Source organism: Phacochoerus africanus, chromosome 2 (genome assembly GCF_016906955.1).
Source record: "Phacochoerus africanus isolate WHEZ1 chromosome 2, ROS_Pafr_v1, whole genome shotgun sequence".
NCBI classification, from domain to species: domain Eukaryota; kingdom Metazoa; phylum Chordata; class Mammalia; order Artiodactyla; family Suidae; genus Phacochoerus; species Phacochoerus africanus.
The window spans coordinates 184,796,710-184,822,840 of record NC_062545.1 but is presented as its reverse complement, the minus strand read 5'-3'; the positions used below and the strand labels follow the sequence as shown (position 1 = coordinate 184,822,840).

At 38.0% G+C, this 26,131-nt stretch overlaps 1 protein-coding gene across 7 annotated transcripts in view; it reads left to right on the top strand.

Moving 5' to 3' along the window:
• Positions 1-26,131, top strand: part of FERMT2 (FERM domain containing kindlin 2) — an 87,298-nt gene that overhangs the window by 39,072 nt on the left and 22,095 nt on the right. For 4 of the 7 annotated variants that reach the window (XM_047767355.1, XM_047767356.1, XM_047767354.1 and 1 more), the window contains exons 4-8: positions 1,864-1,998; positions 22,257-22,289; positions 22,612-22,837; positions 23,210-23,312; positions 25,151-25,258. In XM_047767355.1, coding sequence (XP_047623311.1) covers positions 1,864-1,998; positions 22,257-22,289; positions 22,612-22,837; positions 23,210-23,312; positions 25,151-25,258 — 605 coding nt within the window. The remainder of the gene's footprint in view (positions 1-1,863; positions 1,999-22,256; positions 22,290-22,611; positions 22,838-23,209; positions 23,313-25,150; positions 25,259-26,131) is intronic. The other 3 variants (XM_047767359.1, XM_047767357.1, XM_047767360.1) reach the window with 1 other exon arrangement.

Sequence of the window (26,131 nt, the reverse complement as noted above, 5' to 3'; positions counted from 1 at the left end):
TATATGACCTCTCCTCTCTTAATCTTTCCTCTGCTTTCTTCTGCCTTTCTCTTCTGTTAGGCAGGCTTCTTGTTCATTGCACTGGATCCAATGAGAGAATCCAGGATAATCTCCCTGAAATCAGTTGGTCACTTAATTCCATTTGCAAAGTGTTTTCACAGCAGTCCCTAGATTAGTGTATGATTGTATAACCAGGGACAGGAATTTTCAGGAGTTATCTCTAGAATGCTACTTGCCACAGAGTCCTTTCTCTAATGTTTGTCAATCATTGATTGTCCATTCATACAGTTACCTAATGGGAAGCTCTAGTTGAATGGTGTTTAGCTTGTCATCCCTCTGTAGATTTAGATGTTAAGCAAGCTTTTTCAAATATCTGTATCTAAAAGATCTTTTCCCAGGGGCTATTGAGATTCTCCTCTAAGGAATTCTCCTCTAAGGAGTGTGTATCTAAGGGGTAGGTTTAGTCCAATATGGGACAGGATTCCTTTTTCTTGTCTCTCTGTTTTCAGTACTTGATTATGCTTCATGTTTGGCATGGTGAGTCTGTGTGTTTCCCATTGGTATCTGTTACAAACACTTTGATTTTCTATTTGTCTACTTGGCTAAGTCATGTGCCATCTGGCTTTTGTCTCAACATTTTCCTGCTGTTGCTTATCTGTTATCTTTCTCCAGTTATTTTTGTCCTTTTAGGTTCATGTTTTCTTTACATTTTGGTATGATTTTTGGAAAGGAGTGAAAATAATGCACAGACTCAACATACATGTTTAACCAGAAACTAAAGAAAATTTCTATATGTTTGTTTTCTTTTTAGGGCCCCACCTGTGGCATACGGAACTTCCCAGGCTAGGGGTTGAATCAGAGCTGCAGCTGCCAGCCACAGCCATAGCAACTTGGGTTCTGAGCCATGTCTGCAACCTACACCATGGCTAATGGCAATGCTGGATCCTTAACCCACTGACGAGACCAGGGATCGAATCTGAGTCCTCATGGATACTAGTTGGGTTTGTTACTGATGACCCACGATGAAAACGTCAAGAAAATTTCATTTTTAAACTAAAATCTGATTTTTTTTTTTACCTGAGAACCTTTCTCCTAAGTTTCCCACTACTTCAGCCCCATAGTTTTTGAGACACATATTGTATTATATTTATATATCATATAATTATATGTATAGTTCATGTAGTCTAATCTTCCACTAGATTTGTATTCTACTTGATAACATATTGATTTTGAACATTAAATTTTATTGCTATGTAGTATTTTATAAATAGATCCTGGCTCATAATTCTGGTATATCTTTATTACTGAATATAAAATTTAGCATAAAGGAAAGGTAGCATTGTATTTTGACATGCCTGTTTTGTTTTGTTTTGTTTTTGGCCACACCTGTGCTATATGGAAGTTCCCAGGCCAGGGATTGAACCTGTGCTGTAGCTGTGGCAATGCTAGATCCTTAACCTGTGCACCACACAGGAACTTCCTACTTGATATATCTGGTGTAACTTATGGCATACAGAATCAATGAGGGCTACCATCCAATACAAACCTTTAACTTCTTAGAGTTTTGGATTTTTAAAAAAGTGAGTTCTAATATTTTTTTCTATACCCTAGTGGATTATTATCTTTCCACTTTGAGGTAACTACATTTATTGGATAGTAATGAATTAAGACTGCTTTGGTATATTGTTTTTAAAAGTGTCATACTTCAGTCTTTTGCATGGCTTTTGTATCTGGCAAAACACAAACACATACATAGAAGGAAATTACAAATTCTTATCTTGAAATGGATTAATAGATTTACCAAGTGTTAAATGTTTGAATTTTCCATTATTCTAGTAAAATAATGTTTTCTTATTTTAACAGATATCAGACACCCTGAAGAGCTTTCTCTCTTGAAAAAACCGAGAGATCCAACAAAGAAAAAAAAGAAAAAGCTAGATGACCAGTCTGAGGATGAGGCACTTGAATTAGAGGGGCCTCTTATCACCCCTGGACCAGGTAAGGCTTTGACTAAGCACTGGCCGCATGTCAGAACCATGGACTGTGTGCCTTTGTGTTGTTTTTTTTCTTAGTTGAAGTATAGTTGATTTACAGTATCATGATAGTTTCTGGTATAAGCATAGTGCACAGTGATTCAGTTATACATATATAATCTTTTTCAGATTTTTTTTTCCTTATAGATTATTATAAGATACTGAGTATAGTTCCTTGTGATATATGGTAGATCTGCCTGTGTGTTTGACAGTGGAATGAACAGACTGTAGCTCAGGAGAGTGGTCAATTTGAAGAACACTCACCTTCAGCATCTTTTTTTCAGTCTTGAAATCGCCAGTCTGTCATGTACAGATCATCATGTCACGTGTTAACAGCTTCATCAATAAAAAGAAAAGCTGGTTCTCTGCTCAGGAAAAGTCAAAAGGGGACAGTAGCTTAACTGGGCTCAGTTCTCTGCTTTGTGGAAATTTGGTAGTTTTTTTTTTAGTATTTAGTTCCATTTTTTTTTTGGTATTTTATGAAAACCACCACTATTTAGTTAAGACATTATTCCTTTTTTCAGGTTACTTCAATCCTTCTCTGTGCTCTGCATATGCTGGTCTCTTAGTGCCTCCCTACCCTTTCCTTTAAGGTGTTGCTCCTTTAAGAAGCTTTCTGAGGAGTTCCCGTCGTGGTGCAGTGGTTAACGAATCCGACTAGGAACCATGAGGTTGCGGGTTTGATCCCTGCCCTTGCTCAGTGGGTTAATGATCCGGCGTTGCCGTGAGCTGTGGTGTGGGTCACAGACGCTGCTCGGATCCCACGTTGCTGTGGCTCTGGCGTAGGCCGGTGGCTACAGCTCCGATTCGACCCCTAGCCTGGGAACCTCCATATGCCGTGGGAGCCGCCCAAGAAATGGCAAAAAGACAAAAAAAAAAAAAAGAAGCTTTCTCAGATTTCCTTCCTTCCATTACTCCCAACCTGAATTAGGTACCCTTAAGTCATAAGTCACCAGACTTTATGTGTTTGTATTACACTATTATGTTCTCCCCTAATAATTGTGAGCGCCCTGTATGAAGAGACTGTTTCTTACCTTTTTGTTACCAGGACCAAACTCAGCATATGGCATTCAGTAGGAACATAGGTAGTGTCTTTGGGGAAGTGATATGACTAATTAATTATATTACACAGGTCCTAGTCCTGGGACATTACAGTTTCCCATGTTCCCATTGGCCACACATTTACAAATCCATTTCTTAGGATAAAACCCTGAAGCAAATCGGTAAGCTGATTTTACTAATTCAGTTCACTCCTTGTTTTTTAAATTCTGGGGTGATGATGATGGTAATGAAAGTAAACAGCAAACATAGAGTTTATGCATGCCCAGAAATATTTCACACACTTTACCTATGGAAATCCATTTAATTCTCACTACAACCCACTGAAGTGGATTATGTTATTTCTCACATATATGGGTGAAGATATTATGGTACAGTAAAGTTAGGAATGTCTAAAGTCACATACCTTGTAACTTTTATGTCACTACTCATGTACTGATTACATTTGAGAGGTACCAAGAAATAAGAGAATCCTCACTCTTAAGTAATTTATAGGCTAGTTGAAAAACACAGTTACTTTATTTAAGGAAGTAATACACAAAAATTAAATGAATGTTGTAGAAAATAATGTCATAGGAATTCAGAAGACAAAACAATTCCAAATAGGGTATATTCAGTTTATGGTTTGGGTTAGTAAGTTGTGAATTAGCTAGGATTCCAGTGACTGGGATTTTCATGAGAAGAAAAGTCCATCCAAGCAGAAAGAATGATATTAACAAAGGACATCCTGGCAAAAAAAAAGAACAAGATGTGTAAATAAGCCATTTGAGCCAATTCATGGGCGAGAGACCTCCAAGGAGCTTCAGGCCAAGGAATTTAGTGCATTGTAGAGTCATTGGTTTCTAAATATGTTACAAAACGAAGGAATTTTTGGAAAGAGTATCAAGTTTAATTCCAGTGAAGTGTGGAGGAGGGAATGAGAGGAAAGTGTTTTGAGTTGTGGTAAAAGTCGACAGAAAGGAGGTAAAAGAGAACAAAAGATTGTGTCTGTCATTAGAATGTTAATTTTAAACCCTGATGTAAACTTGATTTATATAGATGAAAGCATCTGACAGTAGACATAGCCCCTACCTGCAGTTATCTTTTTTAGTTTAAATGGAAATTCATTTAATCCTCAAAGAACCGCATGGAGAAGTATATTTATGGGATTATTTTGGAGTGGTTAAAATCTAGTAGGATTGGTTTTAGAACTGCAAATGAGAGCTGTTATATAGTGCTTTAAGAAAAGACAATTTGGGAGTTGCTGTTGTGGCTCAATGGGTTAAGAACCCGACATAGTGTCCATGAGGATATGGGTTCAACCTCTGGCCTTGCTCAGTGGGTTAAAGATCTGGCGTTCCTGCAAACTTCAATGTACCTTGCAGATTCCGCTTTGATCTGGTGTTGCTGAGGCTGTAGCATAGGCCAGTAGCTGCAACTATGATTCAATCCCTAGCCTGTCAGAAAAAAAAAAAGGGGGAGGGGGAGAAAAGACAATTCAAAGACAAAGGATGATGAATTAAGATGAGGGAAAATGACAGATCTTTTAGAGTAAGTAACTTTTTCTTTTAAATTGAGTTGTTTTGTGTGTGTGCGTGCGTGTGTGTGTGTGTTTTACAAACAATAAAATGAACAGATGTTAAATTACTGATGAATGTTTACACATGTACACACCTTGTAACCATCCAGAACATGATCTGGCATATAGCATGATACCGAAAACCCAGAAGGCCTCTTGCATGTCTTTTCCCTAATGACCACTTTTTGCCTCTCTCAGCACAGAATAGTGTTGTCTGTTCTTGAACCTCATATGAATGGAACCATACACTTTTGTGCTCCCTTGTGTCTGTGAAATGACAGTGTTTTGAGTGAAGGATTTTTTTTTAAAAAAGAGGTTTTAATTTTGTAAGTCAAATATATGACAATAAATTTTAAAAAATATTATAGGCAAAAAGAAAAATAGTGGGTTTTAGTGTCTGCACCCAAGGAGTTTGATGAAAAACACTTCTACACTCAAGCAGTATAGTTAAAAATATTTGAGGAGTTGATGTAAAATGCTGAGAAAGTACACAAAGATAGATGATCACAAAGATTGATGATCTATACAGAAAAATCCTATATGCATGTGAAAAGTAACATGATTTTTTTAATTTTTAACTCAGTGAATTTTATTACGTTTATATTTGTACAGTGATCATCACAACCCAATTCTGTAGCATTCCATCCCAAACCCCCAGCCTATCCCCCCAGCCCCTCAACCTGTCTCCTCTGGAAACCATGTTTTTCAGTCTGTGAGTCAGTATCTATTCTGCAAAGAAGTTCATTGGGTCCTTTTTTTAGATTCCACATGTAAGTGAGAGCATTTGATGTTGGTGTCTCATTGACTGACTTCACTTAGCATGATAATTTCTAGGTCTGACCATGTTGCTGCAAATGCCATTATTTCTTTCCTTTTAATGGCTGAGTAATATTCCATTGTATATATGTACCACATCTTTATCCACTCCTCTGTTGATGGACATTTAGGTTGATTCCATGTCTTGGCTATTATATATAGCACTGCAGTGAACACTGGGGTACATGTATCTTTTGAGTAATGGTTTTCTCTGGATTGATGCCTAGGAGTGGGATTGCTGGATCACATGGTAATGCTATCTTTAGTTTTCTGAGGCATCTCCATACTGTTTTCCTCAGTGGTTGCTCCAATTTACTTTCCTATCAACAGTGCAAGACGTTTCCTTTTCTCCACACCCTCTCCAGCATTTCTTGTTTGTAGACTTTGTGTGTGGGTTTTGTATATTTAGGGCTGCACCTATGGCATATGGAGGTTCCCAGGCTAGGCGTCTAATCGGAGCTACAGCTGCCGGCCTATGCCACAGCAACGCCAGATCCAAGCCACGTCTGGAACCTACACCACGGCTCACTGCAACGCCAGATCCTTAACCCACTGATCGAGGCCAGGGATTGAACCTGCAACCTCATGGTTCCTAGTCAGATTTGTTTCCACTGTGCCACAATGGGAACTCCTGTTGGTAGACTTTTTGATGACGACCATTGAGGAATTCCTGTTTGTAGACCTTTTGATGAGTGATTGCCATTTGGGCCAGTGTAAGGTGGTACCTCATAACAGGTTCGATTTGCATTTCTCTAGTAATTAGTGATGTTGAACATCTTTTCATGTGTTTTTTGGCCATCTATATGCCTTCTTTGGAGACTGTTGAGTTCTTCTGCCAGTTTTTTAATGGAGTTGTTTGTTTTTTGGGTATCAAGTTGCAGGAGGTGTTTATACATTTTGAAGATTAATCCCTTGTCAATTGCTTCATTTGCAAATGTTTTCTCCCATTCTGTGGGTTGTCTTTTCATTTGTTTAGGGTTTCCTTTGCTTTGCAGAAACTTTCAAGTTTAATTAGGTCCCATTTGTTTGTTTTTATTGTCAATACTCTAGGAGGTGGCTCTGAGAAGATATTGCTGTGGTTTATTGTCAGAGACTGTTTGGCCCATGTTTTCTTCTTAAAAGAGTTTTATAGTATCTGCTCGTATATTTAGGTCTTTAATCCATTTTGAGTTTATTTTTGTGTATGGTGTTAGGAAGTGTTTTAATTTCATTCTTTTCCATGTGGCTGTCCAGTTTTCCCAGCAACACTTATTGAAGGGGCTGTCTTTTCTCCATTGTATAGCCTTGCCTCCTTTGTCATAGATTATTTGACTGTAGGTGCATGGGCTTAATTCTGGGCTTTCTATCCTGTTCCACTGATCTCTTTCTGTGTTTGTGTGTGTGTGTGTGTGTGTGTGTGTGTGTGTGTGTGTGTGTGTGTGTGCCAGTACCATACAGTTTTGATGACTGTAGCTTTGTAGTATAGTCTAAAGCTAGGGAGCCTGATTCCTCCGGCTCTTTTTCTTTCTCAGGATGGCTTTGGCTATTCTGGGTCTTTTGTGCTTCCAAACAAACTTTAAAATATTTTGTTCTAGTTCTCTGAAAAATGTCATTGGTAATTTTATAGGGATTGCATTGAATCTTAGTTTGCCTTGGGTAGTATAGTCATTTTGACCATATCAATTCTTCCAATCCAAGAGCATGGTATGTCTTTCTGTCTGTCTGTGTCGCCGTTGATTTCTTTCATCAGCGTTTTTTGTCTCTAGGTAGCTTTAGTCCTAAGTATTTTATTCTTTTTCATGCGTTGGCAGATGGGTTTGTTTCCCTAACTTCTCTTTCTGATTTTGCATTGTTAGTATGTTTAACAATTTCTGTGTATCCTTCAGCTTTACCAAATTCATTAATGGGCTCTTAACAGTTTCCTGGTAGCATCATTAGGATTTTCTAGGTATATAGTATCATGTCATCTGCAAATAGTGATAGTTTTACTTCTTCCTTTCCAATTTGGATTCCTTTTATTTCTTTTTCTTCTCTGACTGTTGTTGCTAGGACTTCCAAAATTATGTTGAATAGTAGTGGTGAGAGGACATCCTTGTTTTGTTCCTGATCACAGTGGAAGTTCTTTCAGCTTTTCACCATTGAGAATGATGTTAGTTCTGGGTTTGTCAAAGATGGCCTTTATCATGTTGTGGTAGGTAAAAAACTTTCTGGAGGGTTTTTTATCAGAAATTGGTGTTGGATTTTGTCAAAAGCTTTTTTTGCATGCATCGAGAGGATCATATGGTTTTTATTCCTCATTTTGTTAATGGTGTGTATCACACTGATTGATTTATGGATATTGAAGAGTCCTTGCATCCCTGGGATAAATCCTGCTTGATTATGGTGTACAATCCTTTCAATGTATTGCTGAATTTGGTTTGCTAGTATTTTGTTGAGAATTTTTGCATCTATGTTCATGAGTGATATTGGCCTATAATTTTCTTTTTTTTGTGGTATCTTTGTCTGGTTTTGGTATCAAGGTGATGGTGACCTCATGGAATGAGTTTGGGAGTATTCCTTTTTCTGCAGTTTTTTGGAATAGTTTCAGAAGGGTAGGTGTTAACTCTTGTCGAAATGTCTCATAGACTGCCTGTGAAACCATCTGGTCCTGGACTTTTGTTTGTTGGAAGTTTTTTAATCACAGTTTCAATTTCAATACTTGTGATTGATCCATTCATCTTTTCTATTTTGTCTTGGTTTAGTCTTCGAAGATTGTACTTTTCTAAGAATTTGTCCATTTCTGTTAGGTTGTCTGTTTTATTGGCATATAGGTGCTTTTAGTAGTCTCTTATGATCCTTTGTATTTCCGTGAAGTCTACTGTAACTTTTCCTTTTTCATTTCTAATTTTATTGATTTGAGTACTCTCTTTTTCTTGATGAATCTAAGGTGTATATTTTCAAAGAACCAGCTTTTAGTTTCATTGATCTTTTTCTGTGGTTTTCTTCATTTCTATTTCATTGATTTCTCCTCTGATATTTATGATTTCTTTCCTTCTGCTAACTTTAGGCCTTGTCTGTTCTTCTCTCTTTAGTTGCTTTAGATGTAAAGTTAGCTAATTTATTTGAGCTTTTTCTTGTTTCCTGAAGTAGGCTTGTATTGGTATAAAATTCCTTCTTAGAACTGCTTTTGCTGCATCCTGTAGGTTTTTGATTATTGTGTCTTTGTTGTCATTTGCTTCTAGGTATTTTTTAATTTCCTCTTTGATTTCTTCAGTGATCCATTGTTTGTTTAGTAGTATATTGTTTAGTCTCCATGTGTTTTTTGCAGTTTTTTTCTTGTCGTTGATTTCCAGTTGTATAGCAGTGTGTTTGGAAAAGATGCTTGATATGATTTAATTTTCTTAAAGTTACCAAGGCTTGATTGGTATCCCAGAATGTGATCAGTCCTAAAGAATGTTCTGTGTGCACTTGAGAAGATTGTGTATTCTGCTGTTTTGGATGGAATGTTCTCGAAATACCTATTAAGTCCATCTGATCTAATGTGTCATTTTAGGGCTTGTGTTTCCTTGTTGATCTTCTCTCTGGTTTATCTGTCCATTGCTGTAAGTGGGGTGTGTTACTGTCAACTTCTCCTTTTAAAGTTGTTAGCAGTTGCATTATATGTTGAGGTGATCCTGTGTTGGATGCATATATACTTACAATTGTTAAATCTTCTTCCTGGATTGATCCTTTGATCATTATGTAATATCCTTCTTTGTCTCTTATAATATTCTTTAAGGTCCATTTTGTCTGATATGAGTATTACTACTCCAGCTTTCTTTTGATTCCTGTTTCATGGAATATTTTCTTCCATCCTCTCACTTTCAATTCGTGTGGGTCTCTTGAAGACAGCATATATATGGGTCTTGTTTTTGTATCCATTCAGCCAGTCTATGTCTTTTGGTTGGCATTTAGTCCATTTACATTTTAGGTAATTATTGATGTATGTTCTCATTGCCATTTTATTAACTGTTTTGAATTTGTTTTTGTTGGGCTTTTTTCTTCCCTTCTTGTTCTCCTCTGTGGCTTGATGACTATCTTTAGTGTTGTATTTTGAGTTGTTTTTCTTGTTAGTGTATCTATCATAGATTTTTGGTTTGCAGTTACCCTGAAGTTTTGATATAGGAGTCTATATATACACACACACACACAATGTTGTTTTAAGTTGTTGGTCTCTTAATTGCATCTCCATTTTCCTGCATTTGTACCCTCCTCTTCTCACGAATTCTGATTTTGGTAGCACATTTGTGTGTGGATGATTTCCTACCTTTACTATATATATGCCTTTACTGGTGAGCCTTGACATTTGTAATGTTTTTGTTTCTGGTTGTGGCCTTTTCTTTTCCACCTAGAGAAGTTCCTTTAGTATTTGTTGTTGAGCTGGTTTAGTGGTGCTGAATTCTCTTAGCTTTTGCTTGTCTGTAAAGCTTTTTATTTCTCCTTCAAATCTGAATGAGAGCCTTGCTGTGTTAGAGTAATCTTGGTCGGTGTTATTTCCTTTCATCACTTGAGGTATATTGTGCCGTTCCTTCCTGGCTTGCAGAGTTTCTGCTGAAAAATCTGCCCATGACCTTATCAAGGTTCTCTTGTATGTTATTTGCTTCTTTTCCCTAGCTGCTTTCAGTATTTTCTCTTTATCTTTAATTTTGGTCAGTTTGATTAATATACGTCTTTGGTTGTCCCTCCTTGGGTTTATTTTCTATGGTACTCGTTGTGCTTCCTGGATTTGAGTGAGTGATTCCTTCCCATGTTAGGGAAATTTTCGGCTCTTATCTCCTCAGATATTTTCTCTGTTCCTTTCTTTTTATGTGGCACCCCTATAATACGGATGTTGGCGCCTTTAACATTGTCCCAGAATTTTCTTAGACTGTCTTCATTTCTTTTCAGTCTTTTTTCTCTTTTCTGTTCCATGTCAGTGATTTCCACTAGTCTGTCCTCCACCTTGCTTATTCATTCTGCCTCCTGTATTCTGCTTTTGGTTGCTTCTAATGAATTTTTTATTTCATTTATTGTATTTTGCATCTCTGCTTGCTTAATGCTTACATCTTGTATTTCTTGGCTCAGTGTTTCTTGTAATTTATCAATCTTTGCCTCCAGTTTATTTCTAATGTCTTTTTTTTTTAATGTCTAATGTCTTGAATCATCTTCACTGTCTAAAGTCTTTTTCATGGAGGTTGATAATTGAGATCACTTAGCTGTTTTTCTGGTTTTTTTTTCTTGTTTCCTTATCTGAGTCATAATTCTCTGCCTTTTCATTTTGTATAGATTTTTGGTGTGGTCTCCGTTTTGCAGACAGTAGAGTTGTAGCCTCTTTTGCTTCTGATGCCCACCTCCCTTGTGGCTGAAATTGGTATGGGGGCTTGCTGTAGGCTTTCTGATTGGAGGGACTGGTGCCTGCCCACTGGTAGGTGGAGCTGATTCTTATCCTTCTGGTGGGTGAGGCTTTGTCTCTGGGTGGGATTAGAGGCTGCTGTGTGCCTGGGGAGTCTTTAGCCAGCCTGGGCAGTCTGTTTGCTTAGATCCCCTTGGATTATTGTTTGGCCTGGGTCTTCTCAGCCCTGACAGGTGGGGCCAGATTTTTGCAAAATGGCCACCTCAAGAGGAACACACTGATGATTATTCCTGAGACCTTTGCCTCCGATGTCCTTCCCCCACAATGAGCCACAGTCACCCTATGTTTTCCCAGGAAATCCTCCAAGAACTATAGGCAGGCCTGATCCCAATTCTTAGGGAGTCTCTGCTTTGCCCTGGGACCCAGTTCACATGAAAGTCTGTGTGTATCTTTCAAGAAAAGAGTCTAAACAAAGCGCAAAAACAACCAAAAAAAAGGAGTTCCCTTCGTGGCTTAGTGGTTACTGAACTCAACTAGTATCCATGTGTATGTGGGTTCGATCCCTGGTCTTGGTCAGTGGATTAAGGATCTGGCGTTGCTGTGAGCTGTGGTGTAGGTCACAGACGCGGCTCAGATCCTGAGTTGCTGTGGTGTATGCTGGCAGCTACAGCTCCGATTTGACCCCCTAGCCTGGAAACTTCCATATGCTGCAGGTGCAGCCCTAAAACAGCAAAAAAAAAAAAAAAACAAAACAAAACAAAAAAACAAGAATAGGTCTCCATTTCCCCCAGTTCCGCGGAGCTCCTGCACACAATCATCACTGACCTTTAGTGCCAAATGCTCTGGGGGCTCCTTCTCCCAATGCCAGAGCTCCAGGCGTGGGGACCTGACATAAGGCAAAAACTCTTACTCCCATAGGTGAGTGTCTGTGATATGGTTACTTTCCATTCTGTGGTATGAGGTTCCTTTTATCACGTAATTACCCCTTCTGCCATCTTATTGTGGCCTCCTCTTTGTCTTCTGGATTAGGATATCTTTGATAGTTTGTAGTCTGTTTGGTTGACGGTTGTTCAGCAGTTGCTTTTGATTTTGTTGCTTTTTATGAGAGAAGGTGAGCTCCAGTCCTTCTGTTCCACCATCTTAATCCTATAAACATGTGATTAATTTATGGCCACACCCACAACATGAGGAAGTCTCCAGGCTAGTGATTGACTCTGAGCTGCAGCTGTGACTACAGCACAGCTGGGGTAATGCCAGATCCTTTAACCCTCTCCACCAAGCCAAGGATTGAACCTGCTGCCTCACAGTGACCTGAACTATTGGAGCTGAATTCCTAACCCACTGTGCCACAATGAGAACTCCCATGATTAATTTTTTATTTTTTATTTTTTGCTTTTTAGGGCCATTCCCAAGCTAGGGGTAGAATTAGAGCTGTAGTTGCTGGCCTACCCCACGCCCACAGCAACCTGGGATCTGAGCCATGTCTGCGATCTACACCACAGTTCATGGTAGTGCTGGATCCCCAACCCACTGAGCGAGGCCAGGGATCACATTCACATCCTCATGGATACTAGTCAGATTTGTTTCTGCTGCACCACAGTGGGAACTCCCCATGATTAATTTTTAAAAGAAATGTTAAATAATCTGGTTTGCCTGCTTTTATGATTTGTGAGTCATGTTAGTCAATTATTTAGACCGACCAACTACTGAGAAATGCGATCAGTTGCGTGTTTTGTCCATAATTATTAGCAAAATGTCCATATATCTCAGTTTATGACATCTTTGGGATGTTAGACACTGTGCTCAGTGCTTCACAAATGTTCCTGTACTACAGGTTGTGGTAATGAGTAGGCATAATCTTCATTTTTACTGAGGAGGAAACAGGTTCAATGTTCAGTTCCCATGTGCTTCTTGAATTGTGACCTTCTCAGTGTGATCATGGTTAACACTTTTATATATATGCTCAGTGTGAGCATGGTTAACACTTTTATATGTATTTTATATACATACACACATATATATATTCAATAAATGATAACTTAATACATAATCTTTTATTTGATCCTCTCTCAACACCAGTGATTTTGGTGGCATTATCCCCATTTTACATACAAGGCGAGAACATTAAAAGGATTAAGTAATTTTAACTTGCCTAAGGTCACAGAGCTAATTAGGACACAGCTAGGATTCAAAACCAGGTTTGTCTGGCTCTAGCATGCATGTTTCTAACCATTATATAGTATCATCTCTCCAGGTACAATATTTAAATATTTTGTGAATTCTGGAGTTCCCATTGTGGCTCAGCAGGTTAAGACTCCAACATTGTGTCCATAAGGAAACAGGTTCAATCCCTGGCCTTGCTCAGTGGGTTAAGGATCCAGCATTGCCACAAGTTGTGGCATAGGTCAGAAATGTGGCTCAGATCCAGTATTGCTGTGTTTGTGGTATAGCCCTCAGCTGCAGCTCCCATTCGACCCCCTAGCCTGGGAACTTACACATGCCACAGGTGTGGCCATTAAAAAATATATATATCTTGAATTCTAACAGGAATGTTAGATAAAATATTGGTGTATAAATTGTACGTCAAAAAAGCCTTTTTTTAAAAAAGTAATGTTTTAAGAGGTAAAGGATCATGAGTGAATGAATGATTCTTAGACTTTAGTTAAATTCTTAATCAGAATTATAGGAGTTCCCGTCATGGCGCAGTGGTTAACGAATCCGACTAGGAACCATGAGGTTGCGGGTTCGGTCCCTGCCCTTGCTCAGTGGGTTAACGATCCGGCGTTGCCGTGAGCTGTGGTGTAGGTTGCAGACGCGGCTCGGATCCTGCGTTGCTGTGGCTCTGGCGTAGGCCGGTGGCTACAGCTCCGATTCAGCCCCTAGCCTGGGAACCTCCATATGCTGCGGGAGCGGCCCAAGAAATAACAACAACAACAAAAAAGACAAAAGACAAAAAAAAAAGAATTATTAAATTCTGTTATTTTTATGGGCTATGCTCTAGAATATATTGACGCTTACTAGCCATAGCTGGGTAAATATCTAATCTTTAAGAGCCTATGAGTAGGGAACCAGATGAAGTGGTTTGATCCCATGTCTGTGGGAAACAGTTTTTCCAAGTAAAAAATTACTGTATAGTGCTGACTTACAAATTACTAACTTTGGGATTTATTGTGTAATAGAACTAGAAAATTACCTTGTTAGAAACTTGTAAGAAATCTTAAAGCAGCCAGACAAAGGAAATGTCTGGGTCCTAAGGTAATACAGAAAGTAATCAATAATTCAGTTACTTGGTATTGTAAGGAAAATCAACATATAGGATGACATTTTTCCAGTTGGAATTTGTCATTTTAAACATCCAAACATTTTTTTAAATCTATTCTTCAATTGTAAAAATAATGCATGCTCACAGTAAAAATTCACATATTACAACAGAGATATGTATTTGATTTTTAAAAATATTTTTTATACTTTTTAAATTTAATTTTTATTTTATATTAAGTTGATTTACAGTGTATTAGTTTCAGGTGTACAGCAAGTGATTCATTTATGCATATGCATATATCCATTTTCAGATTCTTTTTCCCATATAGGTTATTAGAGAATATTGAATAGAGTTCTTTGTGCTATTCAGGAGGTTCTTGTTAATTATCTACTTTATATATAGTAGTGTGGTGTGTATATGTTAATCCCAAACTACTAATTTATGCCCCTCCTACGCCTTTGCCCTTTGGTAACCAGAAATTTGAAGTCTGTGAATCTGTTTCTGTTTTGTAAACAAGTTCATTTGTATCACTTCTTAAGATTCTACATATAAGTGATATCATATGATATTTGGTCTCTCTCTGACTTAGTTCACTTAGTATGTTGATCTCTAGGTCCATACATGTTGCTGCAAATGGCATTATTTCATTCCTTTTTAAGGCTGAGTAATATTCCACTGTCTATATGTACCCTGTCTTCTTTATTCATTCCTCTGATGGACATATAGGTTGCTTCCATGTCTTGGCTGTTATAAATAGTCCTGCAGTGAACATTGGGGTGTGTGTATCTTTTCTATTTTATTTTTTTATTGTTGTTTTGTTTGTCTTTTCTAGGGCCACTGCCACAGCATATGGAGATTCCCAGGCTAAGGGTCTAATTGGAGCTGTAGCTGTTGGCCTATGCCACAGCCACAGCCACAAGGGATCTGAGCTGCGTCTGTGATCTATACCACAGCTCATGGCAATGCTAGATTCCTAACCCACTGAGCAAGGCCAGGGATCAAACCCGAAACCTCATGTTTCCTAGTCAGATTTGTTAACCACTGAGCCATGACGGGAACTCCTGTATCTTTTCAAATAATGTTTTTTTTATGGATATATGCCCAGGAGTAGGATTGCTGGATTGTACTGCAATTCTATATTTAGTTTTTTAAGGAACCACCATACTGTTCTCAATAGTGGTTGTACCAGTTTACATTTTCACCATATCCTTTGCAGCATTTATTATTTGTAGTCTTTTTGATGATGGTTGTTATGACCCATGTGAGGTCAAACAGCATTGTACTTCGATTTGCTTTCTCTAATAATTAATAATTATTGAGCATCTTTTTATGGGAGACAGTGTATTATTTTTATTTTTGTGTCATTGTAATTTTGATTGCATTTCTCTAATAATTAGTTATGTTGAGCATCTTTTCATGTGCTTTTTGGCCATCTCTCTGTCTTTGGAGAAATGTCTACATCTTTTGCCTGTTTTTGATTGGGTTGTTTGTATTTTTTATATTGAGCTGCATCAGCTGTTTGCATATTTTATTTGTTTGTTTCTTTTTTTTGGCTGCAGTATGCAGCAGCTTGATGTGGGATCTTAATTCTCAGACCAGTGGTGAAAGCAGTGGGTACTAACCACTAGACTGCCAGGCAACTCCCAGTTTGTATGTTTTGGAGAGAAATCCCTTGTTGGGATTGTTTGCAAATATTTTCTGCCACTCTTTGGTTTGTCTTTTTGTTCTGTTTATGGTTTCCTTTGCTGTGCAAAAGCTTTCAAGTTTAATTAGGTCCCATTGGTTTATTTATATTTTTATTTTCATTACTCTAGGAAGTAGATCCAAAAAGATATTGCTGCAGTTTATGCCAGAGTGTTCGGCTGATGATTTCCTCTAAGAGTGTTCGGCTGATGATTTCCTCAAGTCTCACATTTAGGTCTTTAATCCATTTTGAGTTTATTTTTATGTATGGTGTTAAAGAATGTTCTCATTTCATTCTTTTACATGTTAGCTATCCAGTTTTCCCAGCACCACTATTGAAGAGACTATCTTTTCTGTATTGTGTATTCTTGCCTCCTTTGTCATAGATTAACTGACAAAAAGTGTGGGTTTATTTGTGGTAAGGTTGGTTCAGGGGCTTGTGTAGGCTTTCTGATGAGAGGTACTGATGCCTACCCACTGATGGATGGAGCTGGGTCTTGTCCTTTTGGTGGGCAGGGCTGTGTCAAGGGGTATGTTCAGAGCAGGCTGTGGGCTCAGGGTGACTTTAGGTAGCCTTTCTGCTGACGGTCATTTGGCCTGAGGCATCCCAGCAGTGGAGCCTGCAGGCTATTGAGTTGGGCCAGGTTTTGATGCCAAAATGGTGACCTCCAACAGAGCTCATGTTGATAAATATTTCCTGGTGCCTCCATCCCTGGTATTCTTGTCCCCACAGTGAGCCACAGCCAACCCCTGCCTCCCTAGGAGACCTTCCAAGACCTGCAGGTAGGCTCTGGCCCAGGCTCCTTTGGAGTCACTGCTTTGCTCTGGGTCCCACTGCACATGAAACCTTGTGTGCTCACTTCAAGAGTGGAGTCTCTGTTTTCACCAGTTCTATGGAGCTCCTGCACTCAAGCCCCACTGGCCTTCAATACCAAATGCTTGGGGCGGGGGGCGGGGGGCGGGGGGGAGGCTCCTCTTCCTGATGCCAGAGCCCCCAGGCAGGGGAGCTTGACATGGGGCTCAGAATGGTCACTTGTGTGGGAGAAACTCTGCAATATAATTATTTTCCAGTTATGAGTTGCCCACCTGGCAGGTATGAGATTTGATTATATAGTGAAAGCCCCCCTCCTACCATCTTGTGGCTTCTTCTTTGTTTTTGGTTATAGAATATCTTTTTTGGTAGGTTCCAGTGTTTTCTGTCAATGGTTGTTTAGCAGTTAGTTTTGATTTTGGTGTTTTCATGAGAGGAAGTGGGCTCAGGTCCTTCTATTCCACCATCTTGTCTCTTCCCTCAGTAACTTCGCGTGAACAAGTGGCCAAAGACTCAAGTTGATACATCATGGCAGATGGACACCAACTTCCTCCCAGTGTTCACATGTGGGCTGAGTTTTGTGGTCAGTGGGAAGCAGTTTATAATGAAAGATGCTTAGGCAAGGCTACTGGAAGGAGTGCGAACTTCCCTGCCTTCTTGGAGCTGCCAGACATTCATCAACCTGGGAGCTCCTGTATTTGTTTTTATTTTTTTATTTTTATTTTTTTGTCTTTTTACCATTTCTTGGGCCGCTCCCGCGGCATCTGGAGGTTCCCAAGCTAGGGGTCTAATCAGAGCTGTAGCTGCCGGCCTGCACCAGAGCCACAGCAACTCGGGATCCGAGCTGCGTCTGCGACCTACACCACAGCTCACGGCAATGCCGGATCCTTATAACCCACTGAGCAAGGCCAGGGATCGAACCCGCAACCTCATGGTTCCTAGTCGGATTCGTTAACCACTGCGCCATGACGGGAGCTCCTGTATTTGTTTTTAAATGATGAAACTGGGACTGAGTTATACACACATTTGTAATTTGTGTTTTTCACTCAATGATACATAGTAAGGGACATCATACCATTTTTTTAAGTACAAAAGTTATTCATTAGTACAGTCTCATAAAAATTGAAGTACTGTAATACAGAAATGTACTAAACCAAAGGTGAAAATTTGACTTCAGTTTACCTCTTGCTAAACCCTGTCAGGAAGTAGCCATTTCTTGATTGCTGTGTGTAACTATGTTGTAAATATTTGGAATACAACTTGCCAGTATCTTTTCTGTGTTTTATATCTACTAGCATGTCTAGTTTTATTTTTTATAACATTAATGAGAGACTAATAATTATATATTGTTCTGCAATGTGAGTTTTTTTTTCATTAAATAGTATGTTTTGGTAATTTTTCTGTGTCAGAGTAGGTCTACCTATCTCTCTGTATATAGGATCAGATTTTTCCATGTAGAGAAACTACATTTAACTGTTTCTCTAGCTAGGTAGAATCTAATTTTTATGTTAGATAATTCAAAAAGTTTCCCCAAAATTGAAACATACAGTTGACCCTTGGACAGTGTGGGGCTTGAGGGTCCACCTTCCTTGTAATCAAAAGACTTTGTATAGGAGTTCCCATTGGGGCTCAGCAGGTTAAGAACCTGACTAGTATCCATGAGCTTGCGGGTTTGATCCCTGGCCTCACTCAGTGGGTTAAGGATCTGGTGTTGTCACAGATGCGGCTTGGATCTTGTATTGCCGTGGCTATGGTGTAGGGCGGCAACTGCAGCTCTGTTTTGACCCCTGGCCTGGGAACTCCATATGCTGCAAGTGAGGCCCTAAAAAGGAAGAAAAAAAAAAAAATCTTTGTATAACTTGTAGTTGGCTTTCCATATCCAAGGTTCTGCATACATGGATTCAAGCAACCATGGATCATGTAGTACAATAGTATTTACTGTTGAAGAAAATTCATGTATAAGTGGACTCACCTGGTTCAAACCTGTGACATTCAAGGGTTGACAATACTCCAAAAAGTATAAAGGTGATGGCTTTACATTTCTATCAACAGTATATGTAAATGCCCCTTTGCTACATTCTGCCCAATACTAAATATTGCAGATCTTTACAGATATTTGCCAGTATGACAATAATCTCAGAATTACTTTAATTTTCCTGGTGAATAATGGGAATGATAGTTGAATAATATTTCATATATTTATTAGGCATTCCTATTTCTTCTATTAATTTTCTAATCATGGACTTTGCCCATTTTCTTTTATCTATATTTTTGTTTTAGTGATATTAATCTTTTAATGTGAGAAATATTTTCCCCATACTAGCATTTTTATTTTTTTTATTTTTTTTATTTTTTGTCTTTTTGTTGTTGTTATTGTTGTTGTTGTTGGTATTTCTTGGGCCGCTCCCGCGGCATCTGGAGGTTCCCAAGCTAAGGGTCTAATCAGAGGTGTAGCTGCCGGCCTGCACCAGAGCCACAGCAACTCGGGATCCGAGCTGCGTCTGCGACCTACACCACAGCTCACGGCAACGCCGGATCCTTATAACCCACTGAGCAAGGCCAGGGACCGAACCCGCAACCTCATGGTTCCTAGTCGGATTCGTTTAACCACTGCACCACGACGGGAATTCCCCCATACTAGCATTTTAAAAATCTTTGTTTGTAGTCTTTTTTACTATACTAAAGTTGTACATTTTTATGTCGTCAAATCTCTTATTTACTTTATAGTTCTAGATTTTCACTCTTAAGAACATCCTCACAAATATTATAGAAAGTCTTCTCTATGTCCTCTTAATACTTTTATAGTTATTTCATACTTATACTTATGTATTTTAATTTATCTGTAATATCAACATTGATTTTTTTAAATTCAGTATAAATGTTTTCTTAGTATGAGCTAGATATTTTGATGGAAAAGTTTCTTAAGTATATTAAATACTCTAGTATTTTTAAGATATATATGAATATATAATAACCAAGTTATGAGGCAGATTCTACTGTATTAAAATATAGGAATACACTGAGGAGCAATTAGGTTACATTGGCTTTTTAATAGTTACAGTAGGTGGCCCAAGACTGTAGAGCTTATTGAAGTATTTATTTCTCCTTATGGTTTTTAAGTTATTGCTCAATGTTGTTTAGCAAACTCCTGTTTCATTGCTGAGTACATATGATGCTTCATCTTATCCTGTATTAGTTTTCTACTTCAAATATGGTTTAAATTGGGCAATCAGGAATACAGACTAGTTGGGATTATCATTGAACTGAGACTTAAAAGGAATTTACATTTCAGTACCCTCTGACCTAGCAATGCTGCTAGAATTGGGAAATAAGTACAAGTGTTTTTTGGAAGGCATTGCTTGCAGTAGCAGTGGTGACATCAGTAATAAAACTCATAAAATAAGTAAATGCACCCCAGTTGAGAATGGCTTAAATAAGTTATGGTACCTGGGAGACAGTGTGTTCAGCTTCAGTCTTCTGACTTATAGCTTGGCTCTCCAACTTAATAGCTTTTGACATTGGACAAGTATGTTAACTTCTTTGTTCCTCAGCTGGCTCCTTTAAAATGAGAATAATAGGGTTGTTGGGAACACTAAATGAGTTCTTACTATAGATTGCTTAACAAAAAAAGAATAAATGGGAAAAATGAAGTAACTAAATATGAAATGGAAATTATACAAAGTATAAGAAAGAGGGAAGGGAAGTGATTGGGTGGCTGATTCTATTAAATGTTGCGTAATTTAGGGGACTGTATTTTCTACTTTTTCTGTTTTTATTTTTAAATCTTTTGTTTTTATTTTTAAATCTTAAATCTAAACACCAGATCCTTTAATCCACTGCACCAGGCCAGGGGATCGAACCCAACACCTCTGCAGCTATCTGAGCCATTACAGTCAGATTCTTAACCCATTGTGCCATATAGCGAGAACTCCCCTACATTCTTTGTTTTAGAAACTTCATAAAGAAAATTGTTAATTCTTACTCTACTCAGTTCAGAATAGTAACTATAATTCATCATACCAGGAGTGAATTTGCAATATTCTAATTGTTTCGTAAAAGATTTGTTTGCTAGATCTTTGAAATAAACCATGAGAAGATTCTGCCTAGAAGTTAATGTTTTTCCACACCTTATTTACATGTGTACTCTCTATAGCAGAATTCCTTTTTGCCCAGCTGAGCTGGAGTAATGTTTTCAGCCCTTTTAATAAGTAACCTTATCACAAAATGCCCTTGGAGTTGAGGTTCTTGCTTTTAAAGGTACAACGAAATATCCCAGTGTTCTTCCTTGAACGCTAAAAAGGATCATTCACAGCTGTCTTTGTTGCTTATTTAACAGTGTTCACATTCTGCAAGTTGCTTTAGTATTCATTGAGAGAACACATTTTTAGGGACATCAAATCAGATACCCTGTGGCTAGTAAGAGGCTGGGTTTTTTTTGTTTTTTGTTTTCCTTTTTCTCACTTTGTGTTCTCTTCTTAGACTGTCTTTACAACTTCAAAAATCTCTAGTATTACCACCACTTTTTTTTTTATAGGTAATTGTTTCTATCATTGTGTATTTGGGGGTAGTGTATCCTTAGAGATGAGAGAAATTCTTAAGCATATTCCTAAACTAGGTAAGGAAAACAGCCATTCCATTTAATAACATCATTCATTAATAATGTGGCACACATTTACACATTTTCTTTTTAAAAACTATGACTACAGGACAAAATATAATTAACAGAGTTAGGACTTTGAAAGGGAGGTGCTCTTAGTGTCATTCTGAATTTTTTTTTAAGTCAATATAATCGCCTTAATTTTTGTAGGGTTTGTGTTTTCTTTCTTTCTTTTTTTTTTTTTTTTTGGTCTTTTTCTAGGGCCACACCTGTGGCATATGGAGATTCTCAGGCTAGGGGTCTAATCGGTGCTGTAGCCACTGGCCTACACCAGGGCCACAGCAACTCGGGATCCGAGCCACGTCTACAACCCACACCACAGCTCATGGCAACGCTGGATCCTTAACCCACTGAGCAAGGCCAGGGATTGAACCCACAACCTCATGGTTCCTAGTTGGATTCGTTAACCACTGAGCAATGATAGGAACTCCAATTTTTGTAGTTTAAATGACAGAGAATAGATGATCAGTGGACTAATTCAACTTTTTTAAAAAAACGTAGCCTTTACTGTATGCCTACTCCTTTAACACTGAGGCAGAAAAGATTAAAAAGACAATATCTCTACCTTGAGGGGTTTAATTATAAAATGTACCTTTCTTTGTTAGCCTCTTTCTAGACAAAATTTTACCTATCCCTTTGCTTTAATACTTTATTTGTAAATCTTTTGGAATGGGTTGAGCTATTCATTGAGAAAACATCAACATAAAATTATTCTCTTAATTTATGTGAATTTATTCAGTTACATTGAGCTGTCTTAAAACTGTGGTGATTTTAGAGGGGGATAAATGTAAACATATTTGTCACTAAACATGTGACTAGAGCACAACCTCATTGTTTTGAATTGGACAAAAACTTAAGGGTTAATAGGTTATAGCTTCTAAGGTTCTTTACTCTTAAATCCACTGGAAATATTTACTTCAGTTTATGATTCACAATTAGGAAAAAATCTGTTTTTTCCTTTCCCTTCTTTTCATTTTCATTCTTTGTTTCTGTCTTCTGTTATTGCTTTTCCTTTACCTTCTGAATTCCTTTCTTTCCTTTCCTATAGGCACTGATGTTCTTTACATTGGCCCTCTGAAAGGTGAGCCTTGGCACAATTAAAAACAAAAATGTTGGTCTGTCTGCTTCAGCAATATCCTTAACTTATATTCTAACTCTCAAACTGATTTTTTCCCTAGAATTTCCACCAATTTAATTATATTTTTTGAGCCTGTTATTACGTGTTTTTAATACAAAGAGTTAATTTCATGTTTTTAAGACAGGTAAAATAATGTACTGTGGCTTTCCATTCCAGAATGAAGTTTTTGTTTCACAGTATGCTTTATATCATTATAGCATGTGTTACTGAAAACTAATATACCATGCTTCATACTTAACTACCTATTTTTCATGTTATTTATTAGGAAGTATATATTCAAGCCCAGGACTTTATAGTAAAACAATGACCCCCACTTACGATGCTCATGATGGAAGCCCCTTGTCACCGACTTCTGCTTGGTTCGGTGACAGTGCTTTGTCAGAAGGGAACCCTGGTATACTTGCCGTCAGTCAACCAATAACATCACCAGAAATCTTGGCGAAAATGTTCAAGCCTCAAGCCCTTCTTGACAAAGCAAAAATCAACCAAGGGTAAGTTTTAAAGTATAGACATAATTTTAAAATTTCTTGGCGTTCCTGTTGTGGCACAACAGAAACGAATCTGACTAGTGTTCATGAGGATGTGGGTTTGATCCCTGGCCTTGCTCAGTGGGTTGGGGATCCATTGTTGCTGTGAGCTGTGGTGTAGGTTGCAGATGTGGCTTGGATCCTGTGTTGCTGTGGCTGTGATACAGGCCGGCAGCTGTAGCTCCAATTCGACCCCTAGCCTGGGTACTTCCATATGCCCGGGGTATGGCCGTAAAAAGCAAAATAAATAAATAAATAAGATATCTTTATCCACATAGAGGTAGAAATACTAATTCTGTCTTGCTTATGTTCCACTGCTCTTGTTAATTTGTCCAGGTGGCTTGATTCCTCAAGATCTCTCATGGAACAAGATGTGAAGGAAAATGAGGCCTTGCTGCTCCGATTCAAGTATTACAGCTTTTTTGATTTGAATCCAAAGGTACCGAGGGTTTAGAGGGATCTCTTTTGTTCTTTTTGTTTGCTTTTTTTGGAGGTTGTTGGGGTGAGGAATTGTTTGGCTGTATATAGTAAGTCTTGAATAATATTAAAAACTCAGAGCTTTGGAGAAAGGCACCTGTATTTTAAATAAGTCTATTGTTTTATTACGTTGGGAAGTGTAACTAAATGCTTTTCTTTTTTGTTAAGATAATTGAGTTTTTAGTTGATTTGTATTTTAAAGGCACTTGGCGGGAGTTCCCGTCGTGGCGCAATGGTTAACGAATCCAACTAGGGACCATGAGGTTGCGGGTTCGATCCCTGGCCTTGCTCAGTGGGTTAAAGATCCGGCGTTGCCGTGAGCTGAGCTGTGGTGTAGGTCGCAGACGCGGCTCGGATCCTGCGTTGCTGTGGCTCTAGCCTATCCTAGGCTGGTAGCTACAGCTCTGATTCGACCCCTAGCCTGGGAACCTCCGTATGCCGCGCGGGAGCGGCCCAAGAAATGGCAAAAAAAAAATAAAGGCACTTGGTACTACAGAATTGGTAAAGTTAATGTATTTTTTTTTAACATCTCTCTTCAGTTGTACTTTAGAAAAGTTTTCTGAAAGATAGCCTATTCAGTTACTTTCAGATTTCTAATTATATATCTCAGAAGATGTTGCTTCAAAAAAAATTTTTTTTTAGTCTGCATGTCTTCCAATTTAATAGCCAAACACTGTAATATGTTTTTACCATCAGATGGTTGGCATCATCTGTACTACTGAAGTACTCTACTTTTCTGTTAAGATTTTAATTTGCTATAGAGATCTGAAATGTTTCCCCTCAACCCCACTGCTCCCCAGCCCCCTGCCCAAGAAAACACACAGCACAGAGATTTGGATCTTTTGCTTTTCATTTGTTTGTATTTTGAATTTTGTGGGTGGAGGGGGCCTCTCTTGACTGATTCTCATCCCTTTGTGTCTAGGTTATAGTCTAGATTTTAATGTATGTATATGTGTGTATCATTTCAAATTATGTGTTTAAATAATTATACAACAGCAAAACGTATATAGTAGAATTATTAAAAGTCATTTAAATTCCTTTTTAGGTTATATCATACCTAATTTTAGTAAAGTCAAAGCTGTTCTGGGAACATAGTTAACATTTGCGTGCGTGCACATACTCACACCTTCTATTTTGGATTCTTCTTTTTTTTTTTTGGCTTTTTAAGGCCACACCTATGGCATGTGGAAGTTCCCAGGCTAGGGGTTGAATCAGAGCTGCCAGCCTATGCCACAGTCATAGCAACGCCAGATCCCAGCCATGTCTGCAACTTACACCACAGCTCACAGCAATGCCAGATCCTTAGTCCACTGAGTGATGCCAGGGATCAAACCTGCATCCTCATGGATACTAGTTGCATCCGTTACTGCTGAGCTACAATGGGAACTGCTGGATTCTTAAAATGGTTAGTTTCCACGGACCTGCCACTTTGTCTGGGTGTGCTTTTCCACAGTGAGCAAATATTCCTTGAAATGACTGATTTACTCTCTGGTTATGACATGTTAGTGTGGTAAGTTGCAACAATAATATTGAAAAGGAGTTAGTTCTACCTCACTTTAATGTCTTCAAGTTAAATTCCTTTTGTTAAGGGCTATGATACCTAGTGGTTATTTCCCTGGAAAATAATAGACAAAAGCTACTTCTAATACTGAATACATAAAAATCTTTTGGCATCTTTTAATGCCATTTTAAATGAACAGTTAGGTGTGTGTATATATAAGTATATTGGATAGCTTTTTGTCTTTATTGTTAATGTTAAAGGTGATATATTACAAAAGAATTGTGTGTCTTTTGTTGCAGTATGATGCAATCAGAATCAATCAGCTTTATGAGCAGGCCAAATGGGCTATCCTCTTGGAAGAAATTGAATGCACCGAAGAAGAAATGATGATGTTTGCAGCCCTGCAGGTAGTGGAGAATATGGGTTAATGGGATTTTGCAGGGGAAAAGGGTAGGGGATTATTTAAATGGTGAAGTGGCATAGTAATTCCAGTAACATTTTGATAGCATTTTACTTTTTCCTATGTAGAAAGGGAATAGAAGGGAGGGGGAGAGAGGGGGAGTTTGGGGTTAGTAGATGCAAACTGTTGCATTTAGAGTGGATAAGCAATGAGATCCTGCTATATATAGCACAGGGAACTATGTCTAGTCACTTGTGATGGAGGATAATGTAAGAAAAAGAATGTGTGTGTGTGTATGTATATATGTATGTATGACTGGGTCACTTTTTTATACAGCAGAAATTGACAGAACATTGTAAATCAACTCTAACAGAAAAAATAAAATCTTAAAGTGAATAGACACATAGAAGGCAAAATAAATGTGAATTTAGTGTAGTATTTTCTTATGTAAGAATTTAGTGGTATACTTAATAGTTACTTTTCTTTCTCCTGTAGGAGAAAAATATCCTCCCACCCCCAGATGTATACTAGCTTCAAACTATCCAATTTTCCCCCTGGAAATAAAATCTATAGTAAAAATCAGATTGCTGAAATGAAGCTTTTTTGCATAATTTAATAAATAACTGGGAATGATAATATTTGTAAAATGGGCTATGGCAGAAATGAATAATTTTTAAGACTATAAAATTTTAAGAGACTAGTGAAACTAAACATAACTAAGTTTTTAGAATGAGAATCCTTAAGAACTAGACAGCTAATATTAAACCAGTATTTTTCTAAATGTGGTTCTTGCATACCACCTGTTTCGAAATTACAATAGGGCTTACTGAAAAAATTAATTGTCTGCTTCATTACTGTTATTCCCTCTGGTAAAATCATA